Source organism: Dermacentor albipictus, chromosome 5 (assembly GCF_038994185.2).
Source record: "Dermacentor albipictus isolate Rhodes 1998 colony chromosome 5, USDA_Dalb.pri_finalv2, whole genome shotgun sequence".
NCBI lineage: Eukaryota > Metazoa > Arthropoda > Arachnida > Ixodida > Ixodidae > Dermacentor > Dermacentor albipictus.
In genome coordinates this window covers 17,966,032-17,982,346 of record NC_091825.1, presented here as the reverse complement: position 1 = coordinate 17,982,346, position 16,315 = coordinate 17,966,032, and the positions used below count along the sequence as shown (strand labels likewise).

Here is a 16,315-nt window from a genome sequence, read left to right as displayed (position 1 = left end):
ACTCAGAGCCATCCAGATGAAGGTTACGACGGTAAAGAGTACCGTCGCGGAGGACGAAGAGCCGTAGAACATCATCGGCCACCGAAGAGTGTTCAAAACGGTCGATGAGTGCTCTGATGTAAGTGTCACGGTGTTGCTCTTCGGCGAAATGAAGCAGGTGTTGATGAAGCAGGTGTGGCGAAATGAAGCAGGTGCAGTTAGAGTCGTCAACAGGGTAATGCTACAAGCTATCAGCGTTTTGCTGCAGGCGGCCAGACTTGTACACCACGGAATATGAAAATTCGTGTAGCCTCAAAGCGCATCGACCAAGCTGGCCTGTACGATCATTTAGCGATGAGAGCCAGCAGAGAGCATGATGCTCAGTGCCTACGGAAAAGGGCGACCGTAAAGGTAAGTACGGAACCCAAGGCATTCTCGCAAGGCTTTCTCACAAGGCATTCTCGCTCCATAATAGAATAGTTGCGCTCCGAGGGTGCTAGGAGGCGGCTCGCATAAGCAGTAACGCGATCCTGGCCACGCTGAGGCTGGGCTAAGATGGCACCTAGACCATGACGACGGGCATCTGTACGCAATTCTGTAGGGGCATCAGGGTTGAAGTCTGCGAGAAAGAGTGGTGAGGTTAGAAGAACGAAGAGACGAGAGAAGGCGGCGCCTCCTGCAGTACCCCATGAGAATTGTATGCCTTTCTTCAAAAGAATAGTGAGGAGTCTATCAATTCTTGCAATTATCGTAATAATATCTCCAAGTTGGAGTACAGTTGACGTCGTGAGAGTTGTGAGTCGAACGCACTGCCTCTAGTGTTAATTAGGGTGAAGTTTAAATGAAAAAAACTTGAAAACACGACCGAGCATGGAGATATGGGCGGAGTGACCTTATCTCCAAGTTGGATTCCAATTGACATCTTGAAGGTCGAGAGTCGAACCAACCTTTAGTGATAATTAGGGCGAAGTTAAGTACGGCGCCCGAGCCCCCGACCCAACATGGAGACATGGGTGGAGGGACCATATCTTCAAGTTGCGTGACGTCGGGAAGGCCGGAAGTCAAACCCATTACCTATGTTGTTATTAAGGCGAAGTTATTTCAGGCATAGTTAATTAAGATACAGTTAATTATTGCCCTCTAACCCACGACCTTTCGTGATAATTAGGGCGTAGTTATTCAAAAAAGCGGTAAAAAAAGCTTAAGACACCCTAACCCACTACCTATGGCGGGAAAAAACAATAGGAACTGACCCATTTAAATGAAAATGTCAAGTATTGTAATGGATGACTCGTGAGCGCGAGGGCTTTCGCCTTCATTTTCTTTAATGGATGCTAAAGTGACTAAACTTTTCAACAGTTTTAGGATTTATGCGGTAGTTTAGCCCCATATACAGCCATGCTACCCAAATACACCATCCTACATAGCACTGTCTCACAGGGTTAGGAACATTGCTGTGGCGCGCTCTTTGGCTACAATTTGCCCTTGCGCCATTAAACACCACATATCATCATTATTATCAAGTCGATCTTTTTTAGGTAGTCGTTTTAGGTCAAGTGAAGGAGACGTTATGTGAACGACCCAACAATGAAATACGGTCTGTAATGAAGCAAGAATGTTCGGGCGTTGAATGTGCTAGTGGATCTCTCAAAATATTTCTTCGTAAGTGAAATTTAAACGATCAGCGTGGACGACTTGATCATAAGCCTTCAGCATCCGAAAAGCGCACGACGAATGCGTAAGCTATCAAGCTGCTTCACTTCCTTTTAAGGAAATATATTATTTGAGCTCTTTCAGCCCCCATGAATTCTGCGCATGCTTCTGTCCTGCTTTTCGGTTTTCTTCTTAATCAAGACGCTCTCATATAAGGTTATGTAGAAAAATAAAATCTGCTTGGTTCTCAGAGCTGCTACTTCAGGACCTGTCAATAACGGTAATTTTGCAAACTCAAGTGCTGCAGGGGCCTATACAGATTACATAAACACTCAAGAATGTGGAAGCCGGGAAACACGACGCCGAGCAGGATTGGTAGTGTAGGGCATGCGTAATACCCACGTTGTGGGTTTCGTTCCCACCAATGTAAGTTCCCCCTTTAGATTCTTTGAGTATATAATGTGTGCCCTTACAATGAATAATTTACCGTACGATTTCGTTGGCTTCATTATCATTTGGCCATTATTTAATTAAGACTGTTTAAACGCATTGACGACGAGCACACGCGAGTAGACGCGCACAAACGCTTATCCTCGTTGTCAATGCGCTCAAAATATTCCTATGTATGTCTTCCGATTAAGTCTGTACTTCAATGTCGGCCGATATTTTTCTGCTTCTTAGTTTTCAGCTCCCCAAAAATTGGGAAACTCACTCGTACGTTCATCGCAACTTTGTTTAATAATCGCGAACCTTTGTAATTTGACAGCCCAAGAGTACCGTCGATGTTTACTCAGGGTCAGCTGGTTATGTTCAAGCTTTCGCGTCGACAACTTTTGTGAGTGGATTTACTAACACAAACTGACATAAGTGGAATGTGAATGAAGGTTACGTTCTGGCGACATCAATGATTTTGCACTAACAAATGTGAAGTATTTACCTGTTTCTAGAATTGTCCCGCTAATTGTAAACTCATTACTTTTTAGCCTCCCAGTGATACTTGAATGTAAATTTTCATGCAGTGGCATAGGTTAGTACGGATGCCGCAAACTACCGGTGAACGCATTACAGCTTTCGCTTCAGAGCAATAGAAAAAAGCGGTTCCAATATACATAACTTGGCTTAGGTACAAATAACGCTTAAAGAGGCTAGTGAGCTGTCGCTGACATCGAACAAATACAAGGTCTTGTTTTGCGCATTAGTCTATCCTGTGGGTCCGTGTTTATACTGTACTGTGTTAGGTATCGGCTCAAGTAAAGCCACACTTTGGGCGTTGGTTTTAGGCCCACGCCGTTAAAACGAGTGCATCTTTGTTCCATTTGGGTCTTTTTACGCTAAAACTGAATATTACTGCTCTGTTCACTGCTCTAGACTAGATGATTTCCTTTTTTCTTCCAAGATTAATCTTGTCACTCCTTTTTGGGGCATTACGGGCACCACAGAACCTGGAGTCGCTCTATTTTGGCGAAAGAGGATAAACATTAGCTGTAGCCACGTACACAGATACCGGGAACCACAAATCGAATTCAATTTGCCAAATAAGAGCTAGCCTTCAGAAAAAGCTGCCTACTGATTTCGCAATTGTTTTAAGCATTTTAAGATGCAAATGCTACAAAGTAGGGGCTCTCCCTCCACAGACTCGAGGCTATAGTGCTGCAGAATGAATGTTCCCCATCATGCACAGACACTGGCAATAGTGGGGCTGAAGAGGGCTTTTATTTCCTTCGTATTCCAGTGAGTTCTTGGAACTTTTTCAGTTGCGGGTGGGTTTGCTCGCCGTCGCAATCCTGGCTGGCATACTCTAAGTAGAACACGGCGTGGCCCAGATGCGGTCCGGTGGACTGTTGGTTGAATTTCTCCAACTGCGCGAGAAAAGAGAAGCGACTGTTTGCCTTGTTGGGCTGGCATTCTGACTATGGCAGTTATGCGCAGTTTGATTAGCGGACAGATAAAATGAACAAAACAAATGCTGACAGGGACGACACTACTATCAACTATTTGTTCACAGCTCATCAGTCGATATTTGTACCATTTGGCGAGCATGTTCACCTTCTTATGATCATATCACGGAGAAGGCGAAATTCGCCAGAGGCACTTAAGAGTGCTTAGGTTTGGAATGCGAAAGTATTATGCCATTTGTAGGCCTCGCAAAGTCATGAACGCGCTCATGTTATACAGTGATGACGTAGCACCTTCACGTTCCCAATGTTGCACGCATTAGGCAACACCTTTAGCCAGCCAGATGGCTGCTACGTGACGCGTACAATCACGCACGCACTAGGCACTAGGCATCACGCACGCACTAGGCGGCGTCACGGCCACTGCGGTGACGCCACCGTGGTGTTGGGAAGCGTGCTCGACTAGAACCCTAGAGGCCCGGGCTTGATTCTGACCCATGGTTTATTTTCAAAGACATTATTTACTTGGTTCACTGGAAGCTCCGCGGGAAATTTGACGTCAATCCGGGAATCTTTTACGTGTTTTTACCCCTTACGTCAGCGGCCATTTTTGGTATAATCTTGATCACGCCGGCCACGACGGATTTTCGCGTAATGTGGCATATATGGCTTTCTGATCAAAATGGCGCCATAATCTAGGCGCAATTTGTTGCGTAAGCTACAGCGTGTGGTTGAGAACCACGACTTACGGAGACAAAGCAACAATACTGCACTGCTCACTTCGCCACGAATGCATCTCATATCAAAGCGAATTCATCTACTTGCATCAGCGAGCTTCCATAAGCGCGCGCACTTCTAAGTAACATTTTAAGTAAACAGGTCTTTGTCATGCAGGCGCTATAGCTTCTCCGTCTTGCGATGAGACGGTGCGCCTGACGAACACATCATAATTTGATTTCTCCGTTCTTTCTGCGCATGCGCGAGGAGCAGTGGTCAGTCAGTCAGTCAAGAACGTTATTGAAGTCCTGAGAAGTTTCAAGCCGTTGGAGATCCCACGCGGGGAACACCCCCGGCAGCAACCGTAGGCGACGCCCAAGTCGAGACGGGAACGTGGTGACGCTCCGCCAGTTCTTGGGCCCTCTGGACGGCCTTGAGTTGGAGTTTGAGGTCCGGGCTTTTGAGGGCTTCTTCCCATTCGGGTTCCCTGGAGAGAGGGCCCTTTGGTAACGCGGTACATTGCCGTAGCATGTGCGAGAGTAAGCAGTGGTCACGAGATAGTAATGTGGGGACTTTCGGTACTTGAGATTTCTCTTCGCCTAGGTACTACGGAGAGTGGTGGTGGTGGTGGTGGTAAAAACTTTAATTCGTCAACATAAAACGATTTATGAGATTAGATGTGGGAAGTCATGATGGCTTCGTGAGGTGGCCGTCAGACCGTGTCTTACGGCGACTTCTAAAGCCCAGGTCACTGCCGGCAGTTGAACCGCGGGTTCCGAGCTGGTCACCGCAGCCTCCCACTGCTCTCGGTTGGATAGCTACCATTCAGCTCTGGGTTTGAGCTCAGGGCATCCGTGAAAGATGTGTGCTAAATCGGCTCTGTCGGCTTTGCATAGCGTACATTCGGAGGAGTGTATCCTTGGGTAGACTATGGATAGTTTGTACTGGTTCGGGAAGGTGTGTGTTTGGAGTTGCCTCCACGTCGCCTGCTGATTTTTGGTTAAGGAATTGTCAGGGGGTGGGTGTTCGAGTCTTTCGTTTCTATAGTATTGCCTAATTTTGTGGTAGGTTATCATGCGCTCTTTTGCTCCTCCCAAGATCGGTTGGCTCACTGCCCGGTTGACGAGTCCTCGGGCCGCTTCGTTCCCTAGATGGGACGAGTGGGCAGGGATCCAGATGATTTTTATCTCGCGGGGCGTGAAATGCACTTCTTTTAGAATTTGTAGCGCCGGTTCGTGGGTTCTGCCTTTGGCAAAATTACAGACTGCCGTCTTGGAGTCGCAGAAAATTATTTTAGCTGCGGTATTTGTGATAGCTATTGCTATCGCGGCTTCTTCCGCATCGTCCGCGTGCCTTCCAAACATGGTGAGCACGGTGATTGGTGTGAGGTTGTTCCCTACTACCCCTGCGGAGAAAGCGTAGCGTTCTTCAAGTTCGGCTACGTCTACGTAGACCGCCTCCTCGTGGTTTGCGTAGTGTTTCTGGAGTGCCTTGACCCGGGCCTGTCTCCGCTTGGTGTGATACTCTGGGTGCATGTTCTTTGGCATTGGGTAGACCCTGAGGCAACTGAAGGCGTCTCTGGGTATGGACCCGACGTTTGTTTGAGTGTTCTGGTACGGGATGTTTAATTTCCTTAGGATGTGTCTTCCCGCAAGTGCCTTGGTTAATCTTACGTATTGGCCGTTTTGTGTGCTTCAACTAGTTCGTCGAGCGTGTTGTGGACGCCCATTTTCAGGAGTCTCTCGGTGGATGCGTATCCCGGCAGCTAGAACGCCGCCTTGTAGGTTTGTCTTATGAGGCAGTTTACCTTTTTCTTTCCCGCTTTATACAGGATGAGATATGGGAGGGAGTACAGGAAATGGCTGAGCATGAAAGCCTGGATTAGACGCCTAAGATCCACTTCCTTCATCCCAAAGTGTTTATTGGTGATGCGTCTGATCAAACAGTTGGTTTTGTTCACGCATGCAGTAAGTTTGTTGGTAGTCACTGTGTTTTTGCCGTTGCTTTGTAAGTGCATACCTAGTATCCGGATCGTTTGGACCTCGAGAACTAGGGTGTCGTCCACGTATATTTCTATAGAGACTGAGGTTTTTGTATGGCCTTGTGGATTGTATCTCATGACGAGAAGTTCAGATTTTTGTGGGGAGCACGATAATCCTATCTTTCTGGCGTGTTCTGAGACTACGTCTGCTCCAGTTTGCAGTAGGTGCTAGATCTCTCCGTCATTCCCTTTGGCTATCCAGAGCGTAATGTCGTCTGCGTATACGGAAAGCGATAGGTTTGGTATTCCTTCGAGGAGCTGTGCCATGGATGTGAGCGCGACATTAAAAAGGAGGGGTGAGAGTACCAATCGTTCCGGCGTTCCTCTGCTTCCCAGTGTGAAAGGTCGGATGTGAGTGACCCGAAGCGTATTTCCGCCGTCCTAGTGGATAGGAAGGCTTTGACGTAGGTGTGGGTTCGCTCGCCTACTCCTAGATTTGGAAAGGCTTCCGTGATAGCCTCGTGCTTGACTGTCGAATGCCTTGGTTAAATCCAGAGCCAGGATTGCTCCGGTTCATTTGCTGTGAATAGGGTTGAGGACCTCCTCCGATAGTCTGAGCATGGGGCCTAGTGTAGAGAGGTGTTGTCTAAAGCCCAACATTGTGCTGAGGAAGAGTTCGTGCTTGTCCATGTGTTCTTGCAGGCGATCTATAATCACACGTTCTAGTAATTTGCCCAGGCATGACGTGAGGGAGATAGGTCTCAAATTTTCTATTTGTAGGCTCTTCCCTGGTTTCGGTATGAAGGTTATCGTTGCGTGTTTCCAGCTGTCGACAGCTTGCCCTTTTCCCAGCATTGGTTGAAGAGTTTTGCGACAGTGTTTATTCATTCCTCATCCAGGTTTCTCAAAGTTCGGCTTGTGATTCTGTCCGCTCCCGGGGCAGAGGATGTGCGGAGTTTGTGTAGCGCCGCCCTCATCTCTGCCGTCGTTATTTCCTCGTCCATTCCTGGATTTGGAGGTCCTTTGTACTCGGGAAGCGTTTCCTTGTCGGAGGTGTCTACATATCTGCCCCTGAGCTCGTCGAGGAGTTCGTCGTCTTGAAGGGGGTGATCGTGTATAATGCGGCCGATGTTCCTGTTATGTGCCGTCTTACAATTTTCAGGGTCTAGGAGTTACCTGAGTAGGTGCCATGTTTCTTTTAGGTCAGTTTTCCATTCATCTGGTCGCATGTTTGACCCCATTGTTGTTTAAGCAGCTCTTGTGCGTGGTGTCCTATTTCTTTAACTAGGCGAGAAATTTTGAACTGCAGTCTTCTGTTGTGTTTTTGCTTGAACCATCTCTTTTGAAGGCTTTCGTGCGCTTGCCACATGTGTAGTAGTCTGTTGTCTATTGCGTGTGTTTCCGCTGTGACTGGTGAGCTTTTGGTGGCGGTTTTGACGTCCTTGCTTAGCTGTTCAACCCATTTGTCGAGGTCATTTATGGTGGTGGGTTCGTCTCGTGCCCTGATGAGTCTAAATTTGTCCCAGTCGGTGATCGTGATCTCTTTCCTCCCTTTCTTTTTTAGCGATGTGGCCGGGATGATGGTTTCGATTATACAGTAAAAGCTCGTTAATTCGAACCGCAAGGGGAAGCCGCTTTAGTTCGAATTAACGAAAGTTCGAACTAACGAAAGTGAAGGAGGGCAACAGTACACTGCGATTTGGAAGCAGTAGGGCATGTCAGAAATTTGGCGTGTCAGAAAGTGATGGCGTGTGCCGCGGGCACACGCCATCTTCAAGTCGAAGCTCTGGGTCCGACCGATGAAGACTGCCGAGACAAAGACGCTGAACATGTGAAGGTGGCGATGGCCCTGATTCGTTGGTTCTTGATTGCAAGCGCAGCTGCGACGTACTTGATTCGCTGTGTTTTGGAGCTTGCCGTGCCAACCCCGCACATTAGCAGCTGTACAAGATTTGCAAAGCCTCCGAGAATCGCAACGGGCAAGAAATCTCGGAGGTTACGTAGAACGGAGAGGCGGCAGCCGCCGCTGTCTTCTGGCTGACCCCGCGTCGGTTAGATTTTTTTCCGATTTTGCCTTCTCTCGCCGTTTTCTCCGTTTCGGAGGCAATACAGCCTTGTGTGTAGGCAGTAGGCGCGCTTCTCTGGCCGTCTGCCAGGCGAGTGTAGTTCGAATTATCCGTGAGGGAATCTTCTCGCGTTCGAATTAACGGGCTTTTTTATACATAGACTTCTGTGGAGCTTGGCCGGACCAAATCGTACAGTTCGAATTATCCATAAATTCGAATTATTGAAGTTCGAATTAACGAGCTTTCACTGTATAATGATCGCTGCCTAGGCTACAGGCGGTGTTCCTCCATTTCCTTTCTCCCACGTTCTTACTGAGCGTGAGGTCGGGGCTGGTGTTCGTCTGCACACTGTTTCCTATTCGCGTGGGTTGTAGCGGATCGTTCAGTAATGTTAGGCCTTTCTCTTGTATGTAATTCCATGTGGCGGTGCCCTTCTAGTTGTTTATTTTGTAGCCTCAGGCTGTGTTCCTGGCGGTAAAGTCGCCTACTATTAATAGCGGCTTGTGTCCACAGAGCCTGAGTGCTTTCTTAACTGCCTCTATTATCGGGGGGTGGTTCGATCTGGGGGCGCTATATACGTTGAGAATAAATACGCTCGCTTGTCCTCTTTTCTGTGGAATTATTTCCACGAGGAGGCAGTCCGCGTCCTTCGTGTCTATATCGTGTTCGATGGCGGTCAAGTTTCTCTGGACCAAGACGGCCGCACGTGGGTTCTGCGCTCCCGTTTTTTCGTATGTTTTACAGTTTCTGAGTTTGGCTTTAGTTAATGTTTCTTGCAGTGCTATGAGGTCCGGAATTTCGGGCTTGTCTAAGTTTTGGATGTAGAGTTGTAGGTTCTCCCGCATCGGGCGGAAGCCCCTGCAGTTCCACTGCCATATTTTGATTTCCTTAAGGTTTCCCTCCATATTGGTTTGCTCTTTGTACATGAGCGCTGATGAGACCGGATTTGCATAGTGAGATCGCTGCAAGTTTCTCAGCATCATCTGCGAGTTGAGTTTGTATCGTGGCTACGGCAGCCCCTGTTTGGGTTAGTCTGGTCTGGCGGGCGTCCATGCGTCCGTTTCGCTGCGTAGCTAACACGCCAATTTCTTCCTTCATGTCTGCCCTGATTCTGTTTTCGGTTGCTGTCATCTTCTCCTCCATGCGATCGAGTCCGGTGTTCATGCCTTGGATTAGGTGAATTACATCGTTTAGGGTGGGGCTTTCCGCGTATTTGTCCATTTCGATCATTCTTTTTTTAGCCGGGGGGTTTCGTTGTGGTGACGAGGCAGGTGAGGATGCGGCGGAGGGGGTACTGAGCTGTTGGGTCTCGTAGAAGAGGTACGTTGTTATGAGCTGTGTGTTTCCTTCTGGGGGGAGTTTCTACCCTGTAGGTTTACAATGATTTCCTTAAGCTCTTTGATTGTTTCATTTTGTCTTTCAATCATAGCCCTGAGCTCTGCATTGCCATTTCTCGCTCAGGAGGTCTGCGGTTTCCAGCTCAGCTGTTTTGGGCGTCCTTGACTGTCGGCTTTCGGGAGGGGAGGGAAGGAGATGGAGCGGCTCCGGCTTCTCCAGCGTCTTTGGCTGGAGTTGGACCTTCCCCGGCTCCTGGAATGGTCTCCTTCGCTGTATTGTCGTTGTCCGCCTTGCCATTGGCTTCCGGTGGGTATTCTTCCTCTGTAGTTGGGTCTTTCGAAGCGGGCCTTGCAGTTTCTGGTGCCCGTGAAATGATCTCCGTTGCACGTGATGCATTTTGGGGTGCAGTCCGGTTTCTCCTTGGCCGGGTGTTGCGTCGCGCAGTGGTTGCATAGGTTGGTCTTTTCCCTAGGGCAGACGTGGGCTATGTGTCTGGCCCGTCGGCAGTTAAAGCAGGCTTCCGTTTTGAAACGGAAGGGGTAGCACGAGTATAGTCCTCCGAACAAACGGATTTGACTGGGTACCTTTTAGGTTCCAGTAAAGGTTATTAGTAACGATGAGGTCTTGCCTAGCCTTCTTGCTTCTGCAATTTGGCACCCTTTGTTGAGGTCCGGGATGTCTTCGAGGATTTCCTCGTAGGTTTGGTCTTCGAGCACGTTGTAGGCGATTCCTTTGATAGCTTCGTCCGGGGCCGCAGTGTATGCATTGACAGGGTATATCTGCTCGATGATTCTGAGGTTTTGTAGACTGACGTATTTTTTGACTGTCTCCGCCGATGAAGAGCTCACGGTGAAATAATTATTGGTTGGGTTGACACTCATCTGGTGTTGCTTTCGAGCTGTAGCGATGTCCGTCTCGGACCCCTGGCATACTGTTTGCAGGAGGGTGGTGGCGGTCTGGGAACGGAGATCGATGACTCCTTTCGGTCTGAAAACTGCTTTATAATCCGTGGCCGGGAGGTGAGGAAACGGTCTCCTTCTTCTGATTGTTGGTTGGCCAGCGGCCGATTTCTCTTTCTCGGCGGCTTTGCCGTTGCCGTCGTCGGTCCTGATGGATGACGCAAGCGGCGTCGCAGTCTTCTTCTTAGGGTGAACGAGGTCGTGGGCCTTGATGGCAGAGGTCCAGAGCTTTTCGTTGTTCTACTCTTCCGGGGAGATATTCTCCCCATCCACGGTACACTTCATGCGAGCTAGGCGCCGGCGGCGGTCATTTTCGGAGGCATCGGCAGGGAGGGGCCCTAGTCGAGTTAGGCCTAAAGTAGACCCGGCTGGACTACGTGCGGGTCGGGGGAGAGGCGCCCGAAATCTGGCTATGAGCAGGTCTTGTCTCCAAAACCGTGGCGGTTAGGTGCACAGCCCTCTCACTGGCTTCAGTGGGATTATCCCGGGTCGTCGCAGTCCGTAATGTTGTCGAAAATCACTCGAAACTCGGCAGCCCATGCAAAACACGTCCGCGCTGCTGGCGCGGACGTGTTTGCATGGGCTCTAGAGGCTGTTTGCATGGTTCTCTAGAGGCTGTTGGTAGAACAGACGCATACGCGAAATGAGTGAGCAACAGCCTTTTCACTGTTCGCACGCAGTTTGAATACAAGGTTGGGAGCAGAAAGGGCGAAGGAGTCGTGAGAGGGCACAGAAAAGATACTATGACAAGGCTCACTCATTTCGCGTCTGCGTCTGTTCTACCCATTCTGTGTCTCCGGATATCGGATATCGCCGGCAAATTCGGATATCGCCGGCGCGCAAGGAGGAAGCGCGGAAACATGCACGCTTGTAGTCTCTGAGGGACGCGCTTGCGCGCAGGCATCGGTCTCAAGGGAGGATGGTCGTTTCGCCACGCGCTCCCGCGCACCGCAATATTTTGTGGCCGAGTGTACTGTTCGTGCGCAGGCGCACACGAGCACATCATAATTAGATTTCTCCCCTCTTTCTGCGCATGCGCCAGGAGCAGTGGTCGCGAGAGAGAAATGTGGGGTCTTTGGGTCTTTGAGATTTCTCTTCGCCTAGGTACTACAGAGAAGAAAGTTGTTAGCTCGGCTCGTCCCTAGCAGAGCAGGCAACCCAATTGACAGAATGTGTGGCCGGCAAGGGGAAGAAGCTATGTCCAAGGCGACTTTTTTGCTATATTGTTGCGACGGTAGCATATTAAATTTTTATAGTCGCAGAGGGATACGTTTCGAAGTGAGGTGTCTTCTCGGATTACTTTAGTGGCAAAGCATTACATCGTGCCGACGCATTGTTCATTAGTGTCGTTGAGCAAGGTCAACATACCGCACAGTTCAGGAGATTCGCGGGAACGGCAACAGTTTATGAATTCGACTGCCGTGCCGATGCGAGTTTGTTGCTTCTTTTTTTGCAGTGGTTTCATATTAAATTCTGATAGTCGCAGAGGGATACGTCTGGACGTGAGGTGTTTTCTCGGATGGCTTTAATGGCAAAGCATTACATCGCGCCGGTACATTGTTCATTAGTATCGGTGAGCATACCAAGTGCTTTAGGGGAATCGGGAGAACGGAAACAGTTTATGAATTCAACTGCCGTGCCGATGCATTAGTTCTTAATGTAACTGAGCATACAACACACTTGGAGATTCGTGGGAATGGAACATTTTGTACTCTGTGTGTGAAAGTACTAAAACTTGCGTCGCCATGCAAACTGAGCCGTAGATCGTTGTGAGAGCTGTAGAGCCACACAAGCAAAACACCATGCCCTGTGGATGAATACAGAACAAATGTATGGTAAAGAAAAATGGTCGTCATGCAATTTCATAGCAGCAGATCGACCCTTGTGAAAGATGTACGGTAGCACTGATATTGGCTACGTGGTTTGTGCAATCAGCCAGCTCTTCCATATTCAGAAAAGAGTTAAGACCGGAGGAAAATTTCTAAAACTACACGAGAGCAGCCTGATTTGATAAGTCATAGTTTGGATGTTTCCAGTAGAAGCACCTGCACCAATGGGAACTAAGTTGCAGCAAAAGTTGGACTTCAGAAAGTAAATGCGTCAACATTACGCCAACGATATGCGCAATTCCATTATATGGATGACTTGCCTTGTATGAAAAGATTGTATTCACCTTTTTCTGTCCTGTTCACCACATAAGCATTGCGTATTAAGGTGAAACCTCACTGTTTAGTGCAATGCGTTTGTCACTGGCTGACCACACATGAATCCCTATCAATGTCGTATAATGAGCATTAAAAAGTTCTCTTCAGCTCCTATTTTGTGACTGATGAGCCGGCTGTGCCTACATAGGTGCGGATCTACCTCCAGAGGGGCATCAATGAATTACATTTTTTTACAGAAGCGTGGACACCTGCATAGTGCTTTTTTTTACTGAATGTACAGAGGTTACCAGGCTTTGTATCAATCTTTTAAATCACCTACACAGGCGTACGTTACCCTCTTCATTTAGTAAAGAGGGGTAAACATCGACAAAATGATGCAGCTCAAATAGCTTGAACGTGTATGCGGTTTCTATCCGTAGTGACGGACAAGGTGGCTCGAGTGTTGCACAAGGCCATTTGCCTAAACTCAGCTTCGCTGTAAGGCGGCAGTACGCGCAATCAAGCATGCGCAGCGTATTGCGGCAAAGTATACAAAGAGTGCAAAGCGGCCACTGTCAGAGGAAATAGTGAGTTATACGTGCGCACCTGCCGTCACGTCTCCTGTCGCAGTACAAGCACGGAGACGCCGAACAAGTGTACTGGCAGGCCTTCAGAGATATTTCGCACGTGGTTGTAGCGATCTCAGCCCTTGTTTCGCCCACATAGATCTCCCCGTATATGAGCTAGACATCGTAAGAGCCGGGATTAGTAATACGCGCTCCTTCATTAATTACCCTTGCGCACAAGCACCTCAGAATCGCTACGAATCTGCACCATGTAGCCAATATCGGCGTTACTGTACAGCTTTCTAAGGGTCTACTGCTATGAAATTGCACGACGACCATTTTTGTTTAGCATACCTTTTTTCCGTATTCATCCGCAGGGCGCAGTGTTTTGGCAGTGTGGCTGTACAGCTTTCACAAGGATTTACGGCTCAGCTTGCACGGAGACGCAAGTTTTAGTACTTTCACATACAGAGTACAAAATGTTCCATTCCCACGAATCTCCAAGTGTGTTGTATGCTCAGTTACATTAAGAACTAATTCACCGGCACGGCATTTCAATTCACAAACTGTTCTCCGTTTCCGCGATTCCCCTGAAGTGTGTGGTATGCTCAACGACACTAATGAACAATGCATCAGCACGACGTAATGCTTTGACATTGAAGTCATCCGAGAAAAGGCCTCACGTCCAAACGTATCCCCGTGCGACTAACCGAATTTAATATGAAACCGCCGCAAAAAAGAAAGAAAAGCAACAAACTCGCATTGGCACGGCAGTCGAATTTATAAACTGTTTCCGTTCCCGCGAACTTCCTGAAGTGTGCAGTAAGCTGACCTTGCTTAACGACACTAATGAACAATGCATCGGCACGATGCAATGCTTTGTCACTGACGTCATCTGACACCTCACTTCTAAACGTATCCCCCTGCGACTATAAAACTTTAATATGCTACCGCCACAACTAAATAGCAAGAGAGTCGCCTTGGACACGGCTTCTTCGCCTTGCCGGCCGCGCATTCTGTCGATTGCGTTGCCTGCACGGCTAGGGACGAGCCGTGCTAACAACTTTCTCTGTAGTACCTAGGCGAAGAGAAATCTCCAAGACCCAAAGACCCCACATTTCTCTCTCGCGACCACTGCTCCTGGCGCATGCGCAGAAAGAGGGGAGAAATCTAATTATGATGTGCTCGTGTGCGCCTGCGCACGAACAGTACACTCGGCCACAAAATATTGCGGTGCGCGGGAGCGCGTGGCGAAACGACCATCCTCCCTTGAGACCGATGCCTGCGCGCAAGCGCGTCCCTCAGAGACTACAAGCGTGCATGTTTCCGCGCTTCCTCCTTGCGCGCCGGCGATATCCGAATTTGCCGGCGATATCCGATATCCGGAGACACAGAATGGGTAGAACAGACGCAGACGCGAAATGAGTGAGCCTTGTCATAGTATCTTTTCTGTGCCCTCTCACGACTCCTTCGCCCTTTCTGCTCCCAACCTTGCATTCAAACTGCGTGCGAACAGTGAAAAGGCTGTTGCTCACTCATTTCGCGTATGCGTCTGTTCTACCAACAGCCTCTAGAGAACTTGTCTAGGTGGTGTTGGTTCTACCCATTCTGTGCTTCCTCTCCCCACTCCTCTCTGCCATTCTAGTTAGCTTCCCCCTGGCCTTGCACGTTAGTATAGTTACACTGTGCTAGAAGGTTTGTAGTTGGCTCAGAGGTGGCGTGGCCTGATGTATTGCGTGTCCGCCGAGAGGTGGCGCGACAAGAGGTTCCTCCTGAAGCTTCGCTCCGGTAGCTCCGGGACACAGCGGCTGCCTAACAGGCAGCCTTAGTTTTACTATTTCACTTCGAAGTAGAATGCCAGTTTCGGCGCTGCCAACCGGGCAATTATTTGTAGGGTACCCCGACACTTTGGCAGGAATAAAAAAGTTCGGTTATCCGGACCACTGCAGATGGCTCGTCAAACATGTCACGTCATTCCCGCAATATTGTTAAATGTCTGCCCCGTTCGTTCTTACAATCATTGCGCTCCAGCGGGAAGTATAATTTGCCTACGTCAACGCCACACCTCAATCATACGCAAAGGGCTGACCCGTTACCTTGGTCACACCGTTTGCTTTAACCATAATGAGTTTGATTTTTTAACTGCCGTGGTACATTACGCCGCTGAAGGAAAGTAAACTTGCAGTGCACTTGCATAGGCTCGGAGGCCAATTTATTCAGTTATCATGGATATGCAATCTCAAATGGTTTGTCTACGGCACTCGTACACACTCTCCTTTACAAGACCATTATCTTACAATACGAAGCATGACCAAATTCGCCAAAACAAAGAATCATTTTTTCTGGGCATTTATAAATACCTAATTTTGATTTTATTAATTTATACACACGGCAGCCTCAATGAGGCTGTTGCGGGAGTGAGACGAACTGCAAACATGCATTCATGTATAACCAGCTTGCGTGATTTGTTTCATTGGTAGTGAATGGATGTCGCCCGGTAATGAATTGGAGACTTCAATTGTCGATGAAAAAAAAGTTGTATTTAAATGAATCAATGTGGGCAAAAAAGGTTGAGATATTTACAGCTTCGTGACTCCTCATAGATGAGGATTTGCAAAAAGTCAAGTAGTTATCTAGAGGGTAAATACGAGGGGAAATTATTAATATGTGAAAGAATTTTAGGCATTCAAGCTTGGGACGCTCTGCAAGAAGAGTGACACCAAGTAGGAGAAAAGAGCTAAATGGCAAAAAGTACTTGTCATATCTCTTAAGAACACAGCACTGCCTTTGTTCCACTGATTATAGATTATCTAATGTCACGGTGTCTGCGGCGATTCCATACAACGCAGCCATATTCGAGGATGGGGCGAAATACGGTTTCATATATTCGAAGTTTCGTTTCTTGAGGAGGAAGACACTACGTACGATGTCAGTAACCTAATCTTTTAGAGACCTTGTTAGAGGATACATCAATGCGTTTTCACCATGACAAATTGTGTGTTAGTAGGGTTACCTAA

The 16,315-nt window shown here is 48.3% G+C and overlaps 1 protein-coding gene across 1 annotated transcript in view; it reads right to left on the bottom strand.

Annotated features, from left to right (window-relative positions):
- Positions 1–3,331: 3,331 nt before the first annotated feature.
- LOC135906586 (uncharacterized) overlaps positions 3,332–16,315 on the bottom strand; it is a 695,467-nt gene continuing 682,483 nt past the window's right edge. Inside the window, exon 10 of the mRNA XM_065438042.1 lies at positions 3,332–3,491. Coding sequence (XP_065294114.1) covers positions 3,345–3,491 — 147 coding nt within the window. The 3' untranslated portion in view covers positions 3,332–3,344. The remainder of the gene's footprint in view (positions 3,492–16,315) is intronic.